Raw genomic sequence first — 24,793 nt, 5'->3', positions numbered from 1 at the left:
TCACATGCACAAACATCCACTACGAGATTGGCTGTATAAATAAAATAAGAATAACTGTTATTAGAAAATAATATCATACAGAATTTATAATTTAAATAAATTGTCTAGTTGTTGGCGCATCTAGTCGATGCCGGTCACCGCCAAGATAAAACTTCAGCGTTTCAAATATTTATAAAATCTTACCGGATTTACCCTATGGTTTTAGAATTCGACTTTAACATATAACAGAAGTCATAAGAATACACATAAAAAGAAACTTGACCTTTGTACACAGAAAAAGTTTATACAGCTTTTGAATCTACCCTGGCCTTCTACTTAAATACCATTACATGTTTCGAAACCTTTCTTTTCCTTCACTTAAAACTTCCCGAACTTCGATTTCGTTAACATTGTAATTTCTAATTCTAATCTTACGTAACCTCTTTATTAATCATATTGTCTAAGTTTCACAGCACCCGTCCAACTAATTACTTATCATTAATTTCAAATATAACAAAAACCGTTTATATTTAAATCCAATTTTAATTATGTGACTGTTTGTAATAATTAACTGATTATGATAATTCACTTTAGTTTTAATCTCCATTTTCAATTTCCGTACGTTATGTAACTATGTGGTTATTATTTTGTTGAACTGACTAACAACCATCTAATTGGTATCGTCTCTCTACTCACCTATAAAAAATATATGTTAGTGGAACCTTGATGAAGAACTGACTGTAATAAAATATTTCTTCCTTCAACTTGTCTCTCTGACAACAAATAAGTTTGCGAAATAAAATTAATTCATTCTATTTCACAACATCACATCAGTTGCAAACAGCCTAAAATTAAAGTTATTGATATGATTATAAACAAATGTTCAATGTATTTAAGTTGGTGAAGTTCAGAAGAATATTAAAAAGAAACCGTGATAGATCGTAATAACACGAGGAACAGTATACAGAATGTACAAATAAAAAAGTAGTTAAGACTGTTTGGTATTTATATTGTTGGACGGTAATAACTCAGAGTGGAACAGATGATATTATAGTTACAGGTAATCATGATGAAGATAAGAGATTATTTACATTAAAAAACACGAGGTTCAGCGAAGGGATCTTTTTTCAACGAATTCATCATCAAGCTGTACAATCGTTCATATATATATAAAATTTGTAAGCATTAATTCCGTGAGGATGCATGAACAAACATGATTATGTAATAGGAAGGTTATAATACTTGAACTTCGAGCTTGTTGAAATATTTAAATGGCAATTAAATAAGCAAATGGTTGCATAATCAACCAGTGTGATTATAAACTAGATCAAGTTAGTATGTAGACGCTAACAAAATTATGTAACATAGAAATCGATGAAAAAGAGACTGAAAAATTGATAAAGGTTACTTAGTGGTTGTATTTATGAGTCAATTAAAGCTAGACCACCATGAAAAACCTGAAAACACTGAACGGTTGTTACGTCTTAGTATGGGACTCAGCAGTGCTCATCTACTATCCCACACGTGAGATTCAAACACAGGACCTGTCGGTCTCGCGCGCGGACGCTTAACCTCCAGGCCACTGATCCAGCATCCGGAGGTGTTACTATCACATAACAGACCCAGTTGAACTCCAATGGTGACAGCTTCTCATTAGGACTCCAGGAAATAACTCCTGAAGCCAGTCACTTGTGAGCACATGATGACTATTATCAGAAGGGGGTTTCGTGGAGATTTTAGTAATTTAATAATTAAATTCATAAGTCAATTAATTTGGTTAACATATTGTCGCTATTACAGAAAAGTTAATCACAATTTCCTCCTGTATAAATAGGTCAGATCGGAAATGCTTGATAGCTATTACCTCTACAAATATGAGTAAAATTGTTTCTTGTCTTCTGGTTACTTTGAATGTAATAGTTATATTCACTTTATGTTTATCATTCAAAAATGTTTAGCGATTACAGTCGTGAAGATTTAACTCCCTTTAAGGCGTAGGTTCGTAGGTATATGTATAGAAAATCTATTAGAAAACTTTCTTTCTATCCTTCCCATATACTTGCCAGCACAGGTACATGTAAGTTCTTAGAATTATCTAGAGTTGAATTCACATGCACCTGTGGTGACAAAATCACTAATTTTACTCCGTTTTTCAGAGACAATGGTCATCAAACATTTCCAAATTGATCTATTTACTATAACTAAATTAATGATATATTTGTGTTAACTGTTTATATTTCCTACTGTTGCTATCAGATGAATTCAATTATGATTAAAATATATTGTTAAAACTGTTCTTCATGTAACGCGATAGCGAATGATATTAGGTATATTTCAAGTAAATGATAGTAAAATAATTTTTATTTGCTATAATCTAAATATAATTAATTAAAGTATGTTTAAATAGATTCTAGCAGCTATTATAAAACGTATAAGTTTAAGAAAGATGAAAATAAATCATATAATTAACTAACTCGTCAATCCATTCAATTTGATAGTCCTTGTCAATTTATCACAATCGTAGTAATTTGTGTTTTTGATCGTAAGTCGTTTTTATGCATTTTTGGATATGCTTTTTAACCTCATCAATGTCCAAAATAATCTTGAGTTCATTGGATGACTTCTACTAACGTGAATTATCACGATTGTTATATAACAAATTTCACTAATTTTTTTCGTTCTAATTCATTTCTGCTTTTGCACACTTTTATCCTTTCTAGTTCATTTGTTTTAATAGTCTTATCTACATTTAAGCTCACTGATAACCTGTCATTTCAAGTAAATTAACTGTGCAATATGTTATCTTTCAATTCGGTCAATACGTTTGATTAGTCCGATTACGGGTGTAAACAACTACAAAAACCTACAGAATATAATGAATTCTTATCAGTGTATTTCATTTGTTTGTTTCATAATGTCCAAACCATTTTAATCCAGTGATATTCAGTACTGAATTAAGTTGAACTTGATATATATACAGGAACTAAGATCTTAACCTAAACAGTATAACAATTAGAATGATGGCTGAACCACATGTTAAACTCGACCAAACTAATAAACATTTTAAATATATAGGGGATTGGTGGAGTTTTCATAGTCTGAGTCAAGAACTGATATTAGCCAAACCACCACTAAAAAATTGAAAAAACTGAACGGTCCTTTCGTCGTAGTATAAGACTCCTCAGCCGTGCTCATTCACGACTCCACTACAGCGAAACAAACCTAGGACCTTTGATATCACGTACTAACACTTAACATGTAGACTATTAAGCTAGCATCCAATGATGTATATGTCTAACTTCAATCAATTAAGGATATTGCGCAACCCTAATCCATTGCTTGAAGTGGGTAACTGTCTAACATCCAATACGATTGAACTCGACTGATCACGGTTTCGCTCTAGAACTCCACTTCTGGAAGCCGGTCCGGTGGTCTAGAGATTAAGCATTCACGCAAGAGATCGAAAGTCCTAGGTTCAATTCGTTGTGAATGAGTCGTGAATGGGCATTGTTGAAGAGTTTTTACTAGAACGAAACGACAGTTCAGTGTTTTCAAGTTTTTAATGATGGTCTGGTTAATATCAGTTCGTGATTTAAACTACACAACAAACACTTCTTTAAGTTTTTTTAAATGAGATTGTAACGAAATGATAATGCATTATTTCGATTAGATATTTTGAATATTTCAAATTTTGTAGTGACTTTCAACAAGAGGTTTGGTTGCCGCCCACGGACAATCAAGTTAAACATGAGTGATCATTATTACTTCATAAAACAAACCCTGAATAAGAATAGGAACACGAAGATTGAGACAATTGGTTGTTATTTTGCAAATTAATTGTTTGCTGTATGGTTTCGTATTCATAAAATACTGAGAAATATATTATTACGACCAACATTTGTTTCAAGTGTAGGAAAGAAAATTATGTAAACTTACGTTAATTGAGATGGAAATGAAGTACTATGAGTATCTTTCGAATGGTAACAACGATCACTGCTGTACGAATGATTTCCTGTATTGAACGGAATGAAACTTGATGTGAGCCTATCAGGAATACTTGTTATGGATAACAAACGAACAGGATTGTTTGAATAATCAAGTACCTAGAAGTCATTTTAAGAACAGGATATGCTGAAATATTTTTTACAACCAAATGAAAACAGACTAATATTACAATGGAGTTACGGAAAACCTTCAAACATAGAGTTAACTAACATGAAAACCTGAACGTAATGAATTTGACATTCATAAAAAGAAGCACCTTAGATGCTTCTATTGTTGTGCATCATGATATAGTGTTCAGCTTGGAAAAGGGTAAGAAGTATGTTCGATGAGCTTTTCTGGACTATACTTCTGCCTTTGACTCTATTCCTAGACAACTTCTACTTAATAAGTTAGTCATCGTCAACACTGACAACTAGATAACTAACTGATAATGTTCATGCCTCTCTGGAAGAGAACAGTACGCTGTGTTTGAAGGAAAGTGTTCAGTGTCTCTACTGACTCATCATGTGTCACAAATTGTTCTTTGCTTTCTTTTTTATCACTTTTTCTTCATGATCTACTATCTTACAGAGAAAATACTTTTGTTAAATATGCGGACGATCTCACTGTTCGTATGCCGATTTCTACCTCTTTACAATTCCTTGAAATGAGTGAGTTCTTGTCTTGTATTGGATGGTCTGTTGTTAATGGTCTCACACTTAATCCATCTGTATGTCAAACTTTTAAATTTAGCCTAAGACATAAACAGCACCAAAACACCTTGTCGGAATCCCATAAAGATAGTACCATTGGACATTTTTTAATGAAAACGTTCTCGAAGGTTATTCATCCTGATGTAAGTTTTTCCTCTGAGCTCTCTTGGTCTTCCCACGAAGAAAGTTTGCCTTATGACTTACTGTATGAAGAGGCTGCATGCTTTTTCCATTACTCGACATTAACTTTTACAATATGTTAATTCTTGCATATTACCCATAATCCTTTACTGTTCTCCATTATTCTTTCCCGGGATTGTGAAAAAAGACTGCTGTATTGTGGAGAGTGCTGAAGGTAGTTAGCAGGGTGTGTAGTGAATCTTTTAAGGTCATTATTAATATAGTTGTGGATAAACATCTAGGATCTTTCAAACTTCTGAAAGGTGTTGTCATATCGGATGCTAACCATCCACTTCATTTATACCTTTCTCCTTGTATATTTTCCGGTAGAACGAGATCCAAGTACATTAGAATTCATGTATGCGAGTGAAGATATAAAAGCTCTACAATACCTTATCTAGCAAATATAGTATGTGATGAACAGGTTGTTAGAGCTAACCTAGTCAACATATTGTATTCTTAAACACGTTTCTAATCAAAATGTTGTGCAGATTCAAATATCTTTTAAAAAACCTTCCATTTAATTAGAGGTAGTTTATCTACTTAACTTATGTGTATATGTATGCAGTTATCAATTTCATTCTCTTTTTTTCTTTTTTAGAAGAGAAACTTGTTGAAATACCTTTTTCTGAGAATTCTAAAATATAATATTGAATAAAACCACCAATAATAATGATAATAATTCAAAATATATTCTGTTTTTAACTAATTGGATGTAGAAACTAAAACTCTAACTATAACCAGTGTAAGGGAAACATGAAGTTTTCTTCATCAAAATGATAAACCTTTAATGTACATGGAACTACAATGACGCTAAGCATTAGTTACGAGGTAAGGGTCGCAAAACCATTGAAAGGCCAGAATTTAAACTAATTGATATGACTGAGAAATTTCTTGCGCCCACCTAGTTAAGGCCTACTTCAGCATATCGGATGAGTGACCTAGATTGAAGTAAAACATGGATTAACTAGTGTCAGTGATTGAGGATTTCAAAGTAGAGGTCTAGATTTCCTTGATCAATGGTTGAGAACATTTGAGATGATATAACTGTAAACCAGTTAAAGTGGCTTATATATTACTTGTAGGAAATATAGTCTCATTAAAAATTCAGTAATAATTTTGGATACGAAATTCAATCTCATAATCAAGGATCTCTTCCTCAGCTTAGTTAATAAATTCAAATCCGCTCGCCTACTATGAATGATATGCTCTAAAGAAATATCGAGTTGATAACAACATATTTAGCCTAAAATATTATTATATGCTTAGTATTTTACGAGATAATGACCTCTTTCATTTCATTTGTATATAGATGCCTCTCTTCTAAATCCATCATAGGACTATTAGTATATTGTTTACATGAACCATATGTTTTTCTTAAACACAATTTTTCCCAATTATGATTATCATTACAAAATGGTGGTAAATAATTTAGTTCAAAGTTTGCTCTCAATAACTTCAACCTAAAATACACAAGGTGAACTATCTAAAACACTAACGAGTAATTTTATTCTTCTGAAGAATTATTTTCATATTTAATTAAACCAAACTGAATAACTGTTGATGATAGACACTTTTGTTCAAGAAAAAGGCATTTCTAATTTCAATAAACGATTTACCTTAATGAATTTCGCTTTACTGTATGATTTAAACCTCGGGGAATCAGAATCGATGATAGTTAAATGTCACTTGATGAAAATTATAAATATTATCTAGAATTTGTTTTGCATTGTAGGAGAACCTAGGAAAATACCCATCCTTCCCTTCTTAAAATCAATAGCACTTACATTCGGGTTTTCTTGGGACAATTAAAGTAGCAAGTCTATGGGTATATGATAAAGAAATACGTGGATGCTTATTACTTCAGTATCGAAATATATGTCATAAGTAATATGGACTTAAAAATAGATTACTACATGAGAAAACAACATATTAATAGCGTTTCTCAATTTTTGTAACGATGAAACCGATAGTAATGTCCAACCAAGATATTTGTTCTTCTTTAATATTCAAATGAACAGAAAGTTACGGTTTCTTACCAAAACAACTAACCGTTTGAGATAAGGATAAATGGTTCAAAATTTAGGAAAAAATGACTGAAAATGTAACTTTACAGTTGACTAACCTAATAAAGCAGTAATGTGTTTCAGTTGGCTTAAATTATCTGACTTGCAGAGATTTGTAAAACCTACTGATATATCGAGAGATCTCAGACAGGTCATATACAGTTGCAACATCAGATAGACTATTGAAAGGGAAGTGTAGGTGTGGAAAGGCTTAGTGTATGTGAGTGGATTATTTATCTGGCCTATGTCACTACGCACATATTCTCATCTAAAACACCTGAGTATTATATATATATATATAATAGTTGCATACACAGCTTTTTGTTTTTTTAGCAATTATATCATCTTGTTTACTTTTCACTCTCTAACTCGAAATTCCAGGTTTGGCAGAAGTTAAAAAGTGTACATTGTGAACGAATAGGATTAGAGAATTGTAACACAATGTCGTCAAAAATTATAAAAATTTAGACTCAACCACAATGATAAATCAGCATGGGTTTTATTTCAGTTAATTTATCTCACGTGTCTTGATCATATCCCTCTTAACAAGGCATTTTTTAATAAAATGTATAAAATATATTTATATAACATGATAAGAACTAGTTATCATATTAAAATGTAAAAACAACAACTTTGACTGTTCTTCGATTTAGTATCAACTTACTGAGGCATCAACGAATTTATTTTCTTTAAATTTAGACATAAACGAATGACAAAACAGTCCACACTGTTTATCACGTTTTGATTTTTTGGGATTAAGTTCAAGACAACCAGACTCATGAAATATATAAGAAAGCCGATTGCTTTTCTCGGTATCACAACCGATCGATTTACGTCTACGATATTCTTCAAGCTTTTGTTCCATTCTAGATGACTCAAGAAAATTTATTGGTGAAAGGGGATTACCAATAGTCAACTCCTCCATTCCCATCCTTTGAAAGATTCCAGAAGACTTCATTGTCTATTGGTAATAGATCAAGTGAATAATATTTACTGTTTGTACTGATAAAAGGTTACAAATAGTGTTTAATGAAAGCTCTTTTGAAACTGCACAAACGTACTCTATGATGTGTCGTCAGTTAAGTATGAAATCACATTGAACTATCAACAAAAATAGTCAAATAGCCTGCAGATAGTGATGATTCGAATAGATTATCTAATGTTAGTGTTTCCATATAGACATGTTTAGAGTTATTTAGCCAAATTTTCAACACAGTCTGATAAAGCTCAAGAAATCGCTCCAGAATTAAAACAAATAAAACCATTTAGTGTAGGACTGGCTTCATTCTTTTATTAAGCTTCATTTCTATTAGAACCATAAAGCGTAACATTTGAATAAAACATAAATGGAATTTTGATTTAATTTTAATCAGAACAAATTTTTAAATAATTTTTCACACAAGCTTTCAATCTATATATTCCATGAGGTTAGCCAATAGCATTGTGTAAATTCATACAAAATGTATATAACTTTCCACAAATTATTGTTTTATTTATAACAAGGAGTCTTAAATCTGTATATATTGATAGCGATGCAATTCAATAACCGAATAGATGTTTATACATCATTCTTTAAGGTATATTAATCAAGAAAGAAAAAGAGTAATTGACGTTTTTGAAGTCTAGCGGATGGAGTGAAATTCTAGCCTATAATACTAGGCTTTAACATTAAGTCATTATATGGCCGAAACAGGGTTTTCTTTATCGTACAAGTAATCTTATCTCATAAATATCTAAAGTACATATTACCTGGTCTTCACCTAATTCAATTAGTTAATAACCTAACAATGGAAGTATAGCAAACTTCTGAAAAGATACGAAACACTTTCATTGACTCATTATCCAGCTAAAAAATCACTTTTTTGATGGTCGTCAACCACTACTATAAAACGTGGTTTCAGTACTTTCTTTAAATATTTCACACTATAACGAACATTCAATATATATAAAATTATCTACGTGTATTGGCATGAGCGATAAATGTTGGCGTATGACAGCTAGTTGATTTAATGCAGATGAAGATGAAGGGGTTGTCCACCTATTTCGATGTAGTGTTTCTCACAATAGGAGCACTTTGTTTTGTAGATAACATTTGGCCTATTTTCTTGTGTCAATGCATATGATTGATTGGAGTCATGTTGCCGGTTTATGTTGTTTGTGTGAGCTTTTGACTAGTTTTTTTGTCTAATTCAGTATGTTGATTATGTCACCCACATAAATGTGTTATGATTTGTTAAATAACAATCTGGTTCCAAAAAGCTAAGTTATGATAGTTTCCATGATATACTGTATACTAACTTAGACGTGTGGGGGAATATGGGAAGAGCAATAAAACGCAATAAGTTCACGATATTTTGTTCAACCAGTTGTTCTCATTATATGAAACTATATCAACTGAAGGATTATCACCTCTTCTATTATTCGTTTCTGTTCCAGCCATTGTTCAAATTGAATAAAATCTGAAGCACGCATTGGCCACTTCGCACTGCTTTCTTTACGAAGGCTTTTTCGTGCTGTTTTAACAGCTCTGAAAAAGAAACAGGTTTTGAAAATGTTTAAGTATAAACTAACACATAAATCTATTAGGTAAATGACCTAGTCACAAAGAAATGGAACATTCTAAACAGAATGATACTTAAATGAAGTAAGTAATAACAAATATATTCTACTAGATGAATAAATTTAAAATGTGGAAGTACTTTGGGTTGATTATGTTAAATGTTAATAAATCGGATACTTCATTTAAGTCATCATAAGTAGGCTAATATGTTTCTTTTAAATTCACTTGGTGTTGTTTACTTGTATCTTCCCATTGTTATTTAGGACTGCAATTGGTCAGTCTCTTATTGGTATATGTGCATACTGTGCGGACTGCCTCGATAAGGCCTGAAGTCACAAGCTTTATAATCAAAGATGGATAGTAGCTAGCAGTGGAATTCAGGACGTATATTTTGTGCTATTTGGGACTCGTCCGCTGGATGTACCTGCATATCAGAGTTGATGTTCACTCTGGGACTCAAACCCAGTACCGTCCGCTTCAAACGCCATCGCGTTGTCCACTTAGATACTGAGTCCTGATAACCACTTGCTCGTGCAATGTTTCTTTTGTTTTAAAATAATTAACTATTGAAAGTTTGAAGAAATTTCTTTTGCATTTATGTAAATTTTATGTGCAACAACATCAATACTGTATAACTGTAAAAACCACATCAAATAAATACACTCAGTCTGAGAATACTGTGGTTACATAATTGTGACTGCTAAGAATATACGACAAAGTAAAAATACCGCTCCACAGAATGTATGGAACACTTACTGAATGGCTGTCTCCAAACTAGATATCCAATCTTCTGCTTCATTTAAATTTCCATTCACGATAGTAAAGTTAGCGTCACGACAATGTACCTAGAAGACAAAAATATTCGTACATCAATAATAACTGGTCTCAGTAAAAATATAACAGCTGTGAAAGAATATTTAAGTCCTATATATTATGCTTGGACTTTTGCAAAACAAAAAAATCATGGGACTAAGTCAATTCATTTCATTTGGTGAGCTCCAAATCTCCCACTGACTTTTATAAATACATAAAATGTTTCACAAATGTAATTTCCTATACGATATGCATAAAGTCATTTAATCCCCTAATAAAAATTATTATCATTACTTTCTATGTTGATATAATCTCCAGGGATTATTATTTTCACCATTAGTGTGATTACCTTACTATAGTTTCTTGGTAATTATTATCGATTTTGTGATTTTTTCAACTGTAATCATAGCACTTTGCACATGTTCCTTGTACTTGATTTTGTCATTTTTTTCCCGTTTTTATTCCATTCTTCTATAAAGTGAACTTGAAAATATAGAGGGTTATTATAATTATTTTTCGTTCGTGAACTTGATAATCTTACGCATATTGCACACTAAGCTACATTTGAATAATATTTAATGTGTTAGTACAATTTGGAGTCTATGTGTACGGTTCAGAGTACAAGAGATGAGATGAATTGATTTCAACCTAAAACCCCAATGCTCGCTGTGCATTTTCACAAATATTTATAATAAGTATGAACCAAATTTAACTAAATAGCCGATCTATTTCCTTACATGTGCATACGCAAGTTTCCTTTGATACGGGGTAATCTCGGCAACAAAATAAACTATAATCATTAAACTACCGAGAACTTACGAATCGATCTATTTTATCGACATTACTTATTTAAGGATGATGCTCCTCGGTATTGAAAGCAACAACACTAGACACAATAAATAAATGTGGATTACTGTAAAACAGGTGAATGTACCAGAGAAAATGAAATCTTTAATTTATAAAGTGGTTTTAAAAATAGCACTTTTGTTGTGAAAATATACGACAAGAAACCATACATGTAACTGTGTTGTCCGTATTAAAATATACTGATTTCTATAGTCTGAGAAACACCTATTGAAAATTTAATTAACCCATTGTGTTACTGAACAAAAATAAAGAGGATTCAGCGAAGAAAATTTTCTTTTCGACGAAATCATTTATTTATTCTGTACATTCGTACTGAGAAACATGCTGTAAACTGCTTTAAAAATATAGGATATGAAGTTCACCAATATGCGGCTGTATAAAAACGGTTAACTAATTAAAATAGATGAATAAGACAGTTAAAATCGTGGGAGACAATATGCTTGCTGAATACTTATTTTATTTGACCCGGAACCACGACCATTTGAAGAATAAGATCAATCGAAAGATTTAACTTTGAAGGATATTAATACAATATAATAGGCTAAGTATAAAAATCATTTATTTATGGTATCCCTAAACATTGTCATTACTACTACCAATTGTTTGGTAATACAAACACTTCGATTATTGACAGTTTGTAAAAATTAGTACACACTGGAATATAGATCCTAGTAAACCCTATAAAAGTACACTTTTTAGGTGAGGATCAATGATCTTCCTTGACTACAAAAACAGATATATATCGATGAAACTTTTAGCCGTTGATCGGACACACTAATAATGCCATCTTATTACCTAATTTTATGCTGAATGTATATTACATGATTATCATGCACAAAAATAACAAAGACAAGTTATTTAAATGGTAAGTAAGACATACAGTGAAATTGTATTCTTTCAAGGGTTCAGGGTGTTTCATTGTGCAGTCGTCTTCATTGAAAGTAATAAATGAATCCGATTTCAATCTTACAACAGATGTTGATTCATAAGCATATTCATCGAATACCAATGGTGTTGATGCAGTGTGACCTGAAAAGAAATCCAAATACAACATAACCATTGTTGACTCATTGGTTAATTCAATTATAAAGAATACGTTATAATAAGCTGGTTATTGCATTGTCTATTTTTTAATTGGTATATCTCAAGACTACGAAGGGCCCAAAGTGGGCTGCTATTCAACTCCCCACCAGGTAGTAAAGAGTTTGTTGATCAATAATCGTTCAGAACTTTTGTAAGTCATAAGGCATTTAAAGTTGCAACCACATAACACATTCATTCCCTAATGTTAAACCAAACATTAGTGTACGCAAGTTTTGGACACAAGATGTGAGTAACTTTAAAGTCACTTAAATTGGTAACCCTAGACTCTCAATAATTTGTACTATAAAGAAAAAGATAGAAATCAAGGTCACACCATGACAATCAAAATTTTACATCCATCTAAGGTTAATTTATTATTTACTAAGTATATGGAAGTAAACCTTATTAACTCTAACGGTATACATTCTCCAAAAACCCCCAAATCCCCTGGTACAGACGAGGGAGGGGAGAGTCCGCTCCTCCTCTCGAAATGCTCTCACATGGCCACGCGTAAATAACCACTGTCAGGGAATTACTACTCACAACCTTCTCGTGGCGGGGGTGTTGTTTACGAAATTGAGAGGACGAAAAGCGAATGTCCGACGCTTTAACCGGGTTGGTGGATACGGAGGGTCCACCTAGGGGAGTTGGAAAACCCTGATTCCAAACCAATGGCGCACATGGGCTCCAGTATCCTGAGGGAACAAATGGCGTATGAACCAATTATTTGGCCACCGGCTACCATGGGACTGCATCTCCTCACGATGCTCCACTGCCTTGTGGACTAGACCTTCAGGTCAAAGGCTCCGGGTGTGGCTTCCTAAGAAAACCACCTGTTCTAGTTTGAGCACCTGGACAGTATCACAGCACTCACACAAATCAAATGAGATTTGTGAGGCACATATTTATCTGGTGCTTTTTGTACCAATATTTGTGTGTTTAAATAAATAAAATAAATAAACTCTAAGAAAACCACCTGCTCCTGTTTAGGCACTCAGGTAGTATCATAGCCCTCACACAAATTAACGATAACTACTACTGGTCTCATTGTTATTGCGTGGTGAATATGTATTTTGTGCCTCCTTGTGCCAATGTTTATGTGTTCAAATAAATAATAAATAATAAAAGCCGTCGGAAGGTGTAACTTGTATGTAAATGAACTACCTTCAGGTTCACCATTAGTGGTATGGATGGAGATAAATAACATTTAAACGATAACTTAAAACCGCCTTCAGAAAAAACTCTGAAAGCTAAAACATTTTATTGATTATAGACTGAACATTTTCATTCTCATAATTCTAATGACTACGCCTTTTTCACTTAAGAAACACAATTGTTCTAAAGTAAAATAAACAGACATTATCTGATAAACGGGTGCTATCGAATTCATGTTGGCTTAGCTAATGAGAACGAAAACGTCCTAACGTAGTTTATACCCGAAGTCGGAAATATATTTTCTCTTATTGTAATCTAAGCATCAAATGACAGAAATGAAAATAAAAAAGGTATGGTATATAAAATAATATAATAATGATATAAAAGTGAAGTTTACTATGCAATAAGCAGAAAATTATAAATATATTAAAATTGTTTAGAATTCACACATGTTTGTTCCGATTTGACATTACAACTACATTTAACAATTTGTTTTGCAAAAGCCTGTTAAAAACCCCATATTATTTTTAAAAGTTTTGTATCAAATCACAAAATAGCTCAGCAAATAGACTGATGACAGATAAATTCGTATACTTAAGAAAACTGATAAAAAACTGAATAATTCAGATATTTTTAGATGTTAAAGTTTGATGACAATATACAACACTACACAAACGAACAAATCAAGCTACGAGCATTGTAATTAACAAAGAGAATAATACTCACGACTAAATCCTCCGATAGAAACTGGAGAAATAAACACTGAATTGTTTTGATTCGGTTGACATTCAGGAGACTCAGGAATCGGTTGCAGAAACGTAGTATGTGGTTTAAAATGGATTTGAACATGACAGTGATGAAGAGGATAGACAGCAACACATGAAAAACAAACTTTATTATCTGTTAAAAAATCAGTTGAATCGTTAAAAGTTTGAAAATTAGAACTTTGTGAGATTGATTTAGAGAATTTAGGAACGTGAACCAATGGGTTCGTGTCATTCGACCTTCGAATATGCTTTGTACATTCTGACGACACTTTTCTTCCGTAAAACTGTGTAAAAGGATTAGGATATTTTCGGCTATAAACACACTTTTTCTTGCTGAAAATGGATTCCAACTCCGTCTGGGTTCGTGGCTTAGCACATATCAGTATATCAGACATAATCACTAGTAAACGAGTTTCTGCAAGTCCATCAAGAGAATTCACCTGGAATGAAAAAAGCTATGATTAAATATTGAACAAAGTAAATAAGTTAGGTTATCGACATAGAAAAGGATTGATTTGAGAGATGAATTACGTGTTTAAGTTTTTTGTACAAATTGCCAAAAAGATAAATCAAGAATGATATATATGACGTTGTACGCAGCTTAAACATTTAATACTCATAGGTAAAGCCTAAACCGACTTTCGTTTAAAGATATCAATGAAGAGTGATACAAATCCGGAAACTAAGATTTCAAAAAAAATATAGAAAGTCAAAGATTCCTGCTTAGATGGTATGAAGTTACCGAATGACTATGTGACTTCAAGAATTTAACATCGTAGAACTTTGAAGTACTTACCTTTTTCACCAATCCATACTTCAATAGTTTACGCCCAGGTACTAGAATGAGGTTGTGCGACCATTTGCCAAAAAGTTTTGATTGTAATAAAGCGGCTTTGTTAGCTTGTTCACTGATTCTAATCTGTTCATTTAAAAATGTTGCTGTCGCTACCACACTAGCAAAACCTGCTATTAGAATAATTGTGGAAGCAGACATTCTATAAATATAACGTTTCAGATCTGAAAAGGTTGAATCATGAGATTCCGAAGAGTAATGCACTTGTTGATGATTATCCCATAGTTTTAAAATAAGAGTGGCAGCATATTCTGGTATCATAAAATGTTGACGAGCAGCGTCGTTAATACTAATGGCACATTTATTTGCTTCTGAATTGCTTAAACCGTCCAGTTGAAGGCAAATGACAACAAGTTCTTGAAGCATTAAAGAATACCTACAAAAAATAGAGGTTCGTCAATTTTTCGAGTACATTCATCGACATTGCAGAAACATAAAAGTAATTTCACTGAAGGCATAGTCCTTCTATTCAACAGCACGTACAAAATAATTAATAACCTATCTGTGAGACCATAAACATGTTTGCGTACTAAGAACTAGACCACACAAATCCTGGTACAGGTAAAAATATTAAACACATACATGTGCGTAAACGTTGAACCACAGACCACAGGAAACATAGTTTGTGAGCGGAGCAACAATACAATAATATTATATTTTCGATAATTTGACTATGACACAAAAGTGTAGCGGTAATTTGCTGACAGGTGGGTCAAGTATATCACTTTTAGCCTTCAAAGATAGCACATTTCGGGAATCAAAAAATATCCAAAACTATTTCTAATAGTTCTTTCGAATGACGTCAATGTATATAAAATCCTTCTTTTAAAAAATTGATGCGATCAGTCAGACGTCCCACAATAGTAGTATTTCTCGACTTTAAAGCGGCATTTGACTCCATTGATCGCGAGGTTCTGTGGCAGTGTTTGCCAAAGAAGCACATTAACCTCATAAAGGCTCTCTACTCGAACACAACTGGTCGAGTTAGAGCCTACGGCGAACTGTCGTCAGAATTGATTACCTCAAGTGTTGTTCATCAGGGCTGTCCACTTTCTCCATTCTTACTGAACTTTGTCGTTAACATGCTTTTAGAGATAAAACTTCCATCATCTAAATCTCCAGGAGTTGAATTTATACCGGGAGACTCACTTGTTGACTTAGAATACGCCGATGACATACTTCTATTTGGTGAAGACGCTGACAAAATGCAGTCTTCTGACCGCTATAAGCAACAATGCAAGCATGTTCGGGATACGGTTTTCCCCCACGAAATGCAAAATTTTACTTCAAGATTGGGTTGCATCGACACCTGAACTAATGATAGGGAGTGAAGTAGTTGAGCGTGTTGACCGCTTCATTTATTTTGGGAGTCTCATCAGCCATTTTAGTCTGGTGTGTGACAAAATCTCAGCACGGATACAGAAGGCTCGTCTAGCTTTCGCCAACTTGCGTCATTTATGGCGCAGGCGAGATATCCGTCTAGCAACAAAAGGACGGGTTTACTGTGCAGCAGTTTGTTCCGTCCTACTTAAAGGCAGTGAAACATGGCCGGTAAGATCAGAGGATATTCGTAGGCTACTAGTTTTCGATCATAGGTGTCTTCGAAGCATTGCTCGTATATCCTGGAACCACCGAGTAAGTAATGCAGTTGTTAGTAAACGGATGCTAGGTAAAGATGGCAAATCGATTGATGAAGTAGCAAAACTTCATCAGTTGAGATGGCTGGGACACGTGTTACGTATGCCTAACCACCGACTGCCCCGACGTGCAATGTTTTATGGTGTAGGAGTAGGTTGGAAGAAGGCTAGGGGCGGCCAGACCAAAACGTGGCACAAATCCATGAAGTCACTAACAAGTGGACTCGGCCATGTTGGTAGATGTAGACTACCTGGTTGGGATCCGCGAGATGATAACAACCGATGGTTAGAGATCTTGAATGACATGGCTGAAAATTGTATGCAATGGGGAAGGTTCATCCACTCTTTGTGTTCCCCCAAATTCTAATCTTCTGAATTCTTCATGTCTCCATTTTTTCTCTTCCCAAATTCATTTCATTGGATTATACTCCTTGAATAGCATCTTCAAACCTTAATCTTTCCGATTACTGCTTATACTCTTACTACTTCTACCACTATGGGATTTGAATCGACAACTGCATCTGTGCTAATGTGGTATGGCAACTCGAACTGATGTACGTAAGTAAGAAGTTCTACGTTGTGACTGACTGTCTGAGGCAAGGCATTAGTACATATGAAAATCTATACTCAACAAGCATGTTTCTACATTAATCATACATAATAAAACCAAAGATTTAATAATACAGAGACATACCGAGGAATGCGCTGTATGGGCATTATGAGGAGTGCTGAAAGCTGTAAATTAACATCTGGTAAACTTTCTTGTCTATTTATAAACTCTACTAGTCCTGGTATGAATGCATTACAAGTCTAAAATACCAAAATAACACTTAATTTAACATGTACGGACACCATTAATTAATCAAAATACAAACAGCATAAAAGTGACTTTTTTCTGCTAACCCGATTGTATTCCGTAAATTGATTGTTTGTAAATGTCACAAAATAATTCAAATAGCAAATGAGAATTTTTTAAGAGCTATGATTCGTACCAAAGCGTCAACCAAACGACTTCAGGAGAATAACAATAAGTAAAGGAAGTACAAAAGAACATTCGCCCACTATGAATACTATGGTTTATACACTTTTTCGAGTCCATATGTTGTAGGTAAATAGGTGAAAGAAAAAAACACTGTATATGCACTCCGAAAAAATAATAAAAGTTTCCATATGAATATATTTCGAATAAATTGAAACTTTTACAAAAATAAAACTTTGATAAAGGGTTAACTCAGCTCACCTATTGACTTTCCACAATCGATTTATAATTACGTTTGTTAATGTGTGATTTTATGGACACTCATATTCTGGACATTCATATTCTGCTTTGGTTTAGGCAGTCGGGTAGTATCACAGCCCTCACAAAAATTAATGATAACTGCTACTGGTCTCATTGTTATTGTGTGGTGAATATGTATTTTGTGCCCCCTTGTACTAATGCTTATGTATTCAGATAAAATAAATAATTCAATCTGCACATTTTAGCAGAGGCATACACCTTAGCTATCTCCATTCTTTAAGGAGAAATTTCAGACTAAGTCTTTTTCTTGTTTAGTCTTATAATGTGAAGTTTCTTTCATCAAATTTTCTATATTATAGCTAGCAATCACGATTTACTGCAATATGCGGAATAGGAAAGAACTTATATGAACCTATGTCATTCGTATTACAAAATCAGTGTATTAAGCAGCTGACGAAAGATTTTCCTAAGAGATCATATGGAGTTGAGAGACTCCCTGACCACTTGAAGCAACAATTTCGATAGTAAGTGACTCAAGTAATGGACGTAAGAAAAGAAAGGAAGCGTACTCAATTAGTTCAAAGCTTAGAAAATTGGATCCCAAAAATTAGATTCCCAATAAGTCTATGTCGAAATGTCCGCGGATTTTCAAGTATTTATCCTTATGTGACTATTAAAAAGTATCGTCTCCTGGTTTCGAATTTTGTTATGGTCACAGTGTTGTTTGCAAGTTCAGGTTTAAAACATCTACCCACAAATAGGAGGCCTAATACCCCTTATTTACGGGGATGTGGAAGGACTTAACTCCAGTTTAGTAGATTGTGGATATTAATATCTAAACTGCCAGCACAGAATAGAAAAGGTGTTGACCAAAAGACACTAAGAATCATCACTTAAACTGAAGAAAAATTAAAATCCAGCAGTCAATCAACCTTACAACGAGCCAGGAATAATCTTCATAGAGAGAGCAACGTATGTAGAAAAGATAAGTACAATATCCTCGAAGAATGACCCAACAAAAGAGACTATGTCAAGTGACTTATTCACTAAATATCCCGAAACAAACAGGTGCAATCTTTCAGGACTTTTATGTAACACTCAAACTCAGTGGTACCGTGACACAAAGGCATTATATCTATCCAAAAGTATATAAATCTGGATTACTACTTGGTCAAGTCCTTGGTTTGGTAAATCCACGCCTCTGTGGCAGAAAGATGGACAGTAGAACCTCTTAAGCTACTGAACAGAGACGTCTCACAGCATAACGTAAAAGATAGTTTTAAATCTATTGATGAAACTAGAAATTTGGGGGTGAATAATAGATTTATGATATCACTGAATGTTTCACGAACGTTTCTTCAACGGAAACAGTTGATTTCACATATAGTGAGCCTCGAAATCAGCTAGTGGAACTCAGTATCCCCACTTCTTCCTTGCAAGAACTGATAGTAAAATGTACGCTGAAAACGCATTTTCTGTGTAATAGGGAGCTCTAAAGACAATATAGTGGTGTCACTACTAGGTCATAACAAAGACTCTTTCTTTTCCGAAATCAGAAATTTGAGCTTTGAGGACTGTGGTGAGTTAAAGTTTTATTATCACTATATGGATGGTGCTTTTGATGTCCTAAAAACAAGATGAAGGGTAGGATTTATTAGAAACACTGAACAGAATTCAACTCCGCCTGTAACTCCTCTGGGGGTTACTGCCGGTCCCAAGCCCGGGTAAAGGAGGAGGGTTGGGCATGGGGTTAGCGACCCCATCCCGTAGAAAATCAACTCGCTAAAAAAACGCTAACCAGAAAAAAGACGTAATGGGACGACATGGACTGGGAGAAAGGAACGAAAATGGTGAGAGATTCGCAAACCTATGTGCCTTCAATAAACTGGTCATAGGTGGCACCATATTCCCACACAAAAACATACACAAAGCCACTTGGATTTCACCGGATCACACTACACAGAATCAAATCGACCATATCTGCATCAACAAAAAGTTCAGGAGGACGATGGAGGATGTGAGAACAAGGAGAGGAGCTGATATAGCATCCGATCATCATTTGCTGGTCGCCAAGATGAAACTAAAACTCAAGAAGCACTGGACAACGGCGCAGGCAACATCACAAAAGTTTAATACTGCCTTTCTTCGAGATGCTGACAAACTCAACAAATTCAACATAGCCCTCAGCAACAGGTTCCAGGCCTTTCATGATCTACTCAATGGAGAGGGGACTACCATGGAGAGCAACTGGAAAGGTATCGAGGAGGCAATCGTTTCAACATGTCAAGAGTTTCTCGGCCAAAAGAAGCACCATCACAAGGAATGGATCACTGTTGGTACACTGGATAAAATTGAAGAAAGGAGGAAGAAGAAGATGGCAGCAATCAATATCAGCCGAACAAGAACAGAAAAAGCCAAGGCACAAGCCGAATACACAGAGGCAAACAAGCACGTGAAGAGGAGCATCAGAACCGACAAACGTAAATATGTGGAAGATTTAGCGATGACAGCGGAAAAGGCTGCAAGAGAAGGAAACATTAGACAACTGTATGATACAAAAAGAAACTTGCTGGAAATTACCGTAAGCCAGAAAGACCAGTGAAAGGCAAGCAAGGCAAAGTAATCACCGACATTGAAGAACAACGAAACAGGTGGGTAGAACACTTCAAAGAACTCTTGAATCGACCAGCTCCACTGAACCCACCCAACATCGAAGCAGCACCCACAGACCTCCCAATCGATGTTGGCGCACCAACAATTGAGGAGATCAGCATGGCCATTAGACAAATCAAGAGCGGCAAAGCAGCGGGATCAGACAACATCCCGGCAGAGGCACTGAAAGCAAATGTAACAGCAACTGCCAAGATACTCCACATCCTCTTCAGTAAGATTTGGGATGAAGGACAAGTACCAATAGACTGGAAAGAAGGACTTCTAATCAAGATACCAAAGAAAGGCGATCTGAGCAAGTGCGACAACTACAGGGGCATCACACTTCTCTCAATACCAGGAAAAGTCTTCAATAGAGTATTGTTAAACAGGATGAAGGATTCCGTGGACGCCCAACTTCGAGATCAACAAGCTGGATTTCGTAAAGATAGATCGTGCACAGATCAAATCGCAACTCTACGTATCATTATGGAACAATCAATCGAATGGAATTCATCACTGTACATCAACTTCATCGACTACGAGAAGGCATTTGATAGCGTGGACAGGACGACACTATGGAGCCTTCTTCGACACTACGGCGTGTCTGAGAAGATAGTCAATATCATACGGAACTCATATGATGGAATAAACTGCCAAATCGTCCACGGAGGACAACTCACCGAATCGTTTGAAGTAAAGACCGGTGTTAGGCAAGGTTGCTTACTCTCACCCTTTCTCTTTCTTCTGGTGATCGACTGGATCATGAAGACGTCAACATCTGGAGGAAATCACGGAATACAGTGGACAGGCAGGAGGCAGGTTGACGATTTAGACTTCGCGGGTGATCTGACTCTTCTATCACAAACGCAACAACAAATGCAGGAGAAAACAACCAGTGTAGCCGCAGCCTCAGCAGCAGTAGGTCTCAATATAAACAAAGAGAAAAGCAAGACTCTCCGATACAATACAATATGCACCAATCCAATTACACTTGACGGAGAAGCTTTGGAAGATGTGGAAACCTTTACATATCTGGGCAGCATCATTGATGAACACGGTGGATCGGATGCAGATGTGAGGGCGCGGATCGGCAAAACAAGAGCAGCATAACTACAACTGAAAAACATCTGGAGCTCAAAACAATTGTCAACTAACGCCAAGGTCAGAATTTTCAATACAAATGTGAAGACAGTTCTACTGTATGGGGCGGAGACGTGGAGAACTACGAAAGCCATTATCCAGAAGATACAAGTGTTTATTAACAGCTGTCTACGCAAGATACTTCGGATCAGATGGCCAGACACTATCAGCAACAAGTTACTGTGGGAGACAACAAACCAGATTCCAGCAGAGGAAGAAATGAGGAAGAAGCGGTGGAAGTGGATTGGGCACACCTTGAGGAAATCACCTAATTGCGTCACAAGACAAGCCCTCACGTGGAATCCTGAAGGTCAAAGGAGAAGAGGAAGACCAAAGAACACATTACGCCGAGAAATAGAGACAGACATGAGAGGAATGAACAAGAACTGGATAGAACTAGAAAAGAAGGTTCAGGACAGAGTGGGTTGGAGTAAGCTGGTCGACGGCCTATGCTCCATTGGGAGTAACAGGCGTAAGTAAGTAAGTATGTAAGTAAGTAAGAACAGAATTCACCAAGCAGTTACCCTCAAAAAAGAAAAAAACTATGGTAGCATCTCCTTCCCAGATCCCTTATTTACAAGAAAGTTTGTTCGGCCTCTTAGTTTACCATGGCTTTCTTTGATTTAGTTACTATACTTCCAAAAACTTTCAGTTCCATTCAATTTAAATTTTTAACTTCATTTTACATGATCTATTTATCTTAGTAATCTGAATACCTAATTTTTTTACACCCGTTTGGTTAATTTTCCAGACAACACAAAACATGCATATTTAATCTCTAAATTTTGCATTTATTATTTTATTACTTAAACGCATAAATATTAATTACAGAAGGGGAACAGAGTAATAATGCATCACAGAATAAGAAAACAAGATTGTGCCAAGATAGAAGGGAGAAGGTGATCATAATAAAAAGAGAAAACAAATGAATGAAAATACGTGAACGAGGGCGAAAAATAACGGGAGCAGCTAAGAGAAATATAACCAGTTTTTTTCAGTCAAATAATTTCATCTCACTTTTAAAAACTAAAAGAAAACCACGACAAGACCGCCACTGGCTTTTATTCTGGGCTATGTCCAGTGATGTTTTAAGTCATGGTGTAGCATCATCTCCAGGACCTAACCAGATAGTCATGGAGGACCGACATAACTTTCTAACTTACTCAGCTTCCATTCTTACGTAACCAATTGTGTAATCAAAAGATTATACAATCTAGTCTCTAGATGTTGAGATTCTGACTACCGTTTTAGAGAAGACATTGTTAAACTAACAAACCACCACTTACTTGCTGCTGATTTCATTCTTAACTGCAAAACCTATGTATTAGCGTAGCGCCCTGATGAAGAACCATTAGAAAAGAAATATTTTTTTGCTCAACTTGTTATTGCCAGGTTGCATTTGAGCTTGGAATCTTCAGTCCATCAAATACTTCAGCAGAGGTCACAAGGACTTTATTTTACAAAGTTTAAGGGCACATCAATCTTAGTCTCTCAAAGTACTTTCCATCTCTGTCAGCATTGATTCCTTTGTTCACAACATTCCTGAAATGTTGTGCAAGACAGGCCTTTTAGCTGCCTCACTGTTTCATTCTTTTGCACAATCTCAAACACAGACGATTTTTCCTAATTTAGGTCATTAGAAACCATGCTAACAGGGAGTCAACGATAAGAAAGCGAAAGAGATCGGTGGACGTTCAGTGTTTTTATCAATACGGACATAGGGTCATCCTAACCTTGTATCGAACATGTAGTCCTCACAGCTCACGCTGAAAAACTCCATTGCCTTTTTTGGAAAACTATATTTTTATAAACTCCCCCAACTTTCCACGAAATTCATGAGTTTTTCTAATGCTCCACCGAAAATCTTAATGTCACAGTTCGCTTATGTATTAGACAAACCACGTATTTCAGACGTAAGATTTCAGTTGTGTAGTTCTTTATGCCAATAGTGAAACAGTGCATTTAGAGAGAAGTTACCTTTAGTATGCTATGTTTCGGCCAACTATGTATTGCAGTAGCAAAAATGATAGGTCAGGGATAAACTAGAAACACACACAGAGTTAGAGGAAAATATCATGTTTTGCGAACTTCTAAGTAGAAGCAAATATTAATATCTAACCAGTTTGGAGCTTAGAGGAGGTCTTATTTTGATTCAGACTACTTGACCTTGCTAATAACAGTAATAATACAGATAGAAAAATAATAAATGATAATATATCCAAGCAGACTGAACAAGAGATTAGATACTTCAGCCGTTTTGTTCAGCTTGTTAACTTTGAGCTAAAGTTTGCTCCGGTCATGAAAATTGTGTGTGGTGTTTGAAGAGTTTTACGTTTTGAAGTGTGTTTTAACAGAAATTTCTGTTACTAGACCTATCTGTAGTCAACTAACTAGTGAAGGTATAGTGTATTGGGTCCCATGAAATGCTCAATTACCAATTTAGTCACATTCTAGATAATTGTGTTTGCCTAGGATCGGGGTTAGAATCTGTATAATTACTTCCCTTAGAGTGCTGATAGGACATTTCATCTGAGTGATACATTACCAAACAAGAAAAATATGATGGTCTAATCAAGAAGAAAACCATATCGTTAAGAAATCGATCTACATAAATTTTGGTCCGGTTGACTTTTGGTGGGTGTGAAATTAACGAATCTATCTACGGACGCGTCTACATATGACCAAGGTCTTAGATAGAGCAATCTAAGGAACTACAACTCACCTCCATAAACACGACGTTTGTTTGATAGCGGCTAGCATAATCTGCATATAATTTCAGGCAAGGAGAAATCTTGAGAAATGCTTTCTCGACTCCAACAGTTAAAACAGACTCAAGGAGAGTTTCATTGACACTTAATATGGGCACGAGACGTCCAAAAATTTCAGAGTGCATATCGTCCGGCAAGTATCTGCGGTCAATTAAGGGCCTTGCAAAGTACTAAAAGACTAGATAAACAATATGAAGTTACCTTCAGAACTTTCTTCAGGTAACTTATGTATTTAATTTCAGAAGTTACGAGTTCGTGTACTAGGTTATGTTTTGATTGTAGAAGTTTGACCTCGGCATTTGAATTATTTGTGCGTAAGGAGAATGAAGTTTTCAT

General features: G+C 34.9%; 2 protein-coding genes across 2 annotated transcripts; both read right to left on the bottom strand.

Moving 5' to 3' along the window:
- Positions 1-24,793, bottom strand: Smp_132660 (guanine-nucleotide-exchange-factor, putative; the record flags this gene model as incomplete). The annotated part of the gene is made up of 9 exons (XM_018791988.1): positions 1-31; positions 3,916-4,082; positions 7,587-7,883; positions 9,332-9,449; positions 10,239-10,327; positions 12,043-12,191; positions 14,127-14,607; positions 24,412-24,627; positions 24,659-24,793. 9 exons carry the CDS (start codon positions 24,791-24,793, stop codon positions 1-3), a joined length of 1,683 nt encoding a protein of 560 aa, XP_018644893.1.
- Smp_101100 (hypothetical protein) lies at positions 14,877-15,386 on the bottom strand (the record flags this gene model as incomplete). Its single annotated transcript, XM_018791989.1, has 1 exon — positions 14,877-15,386. One exon carries the CDS (start codon positions 15,384-15,386, stop codon positions 14,877-14,879), a length of 510 nt encoding a protein of 169 aa, XP_018644894.1.

This window comes from Schistosoma mansoni (assembly GCF_000237925.1).
Source record: "Schistosoma mansoni, WGS project CABG00000000 data, chromosome 1 unplaced supercontig 0010, strain Puerto Rico, whole genome shotgun sequence".
Lineage (NCBI taxonomy): Eukaryota > Metazoa > Platyhelminthes > Trematoda > Strigeidida > Schistosomatidae > Schistosoma > Schistosoma mansoni.
This window is presented reverse-complemented; position numbering and strand designations above follow the sequence as displayed.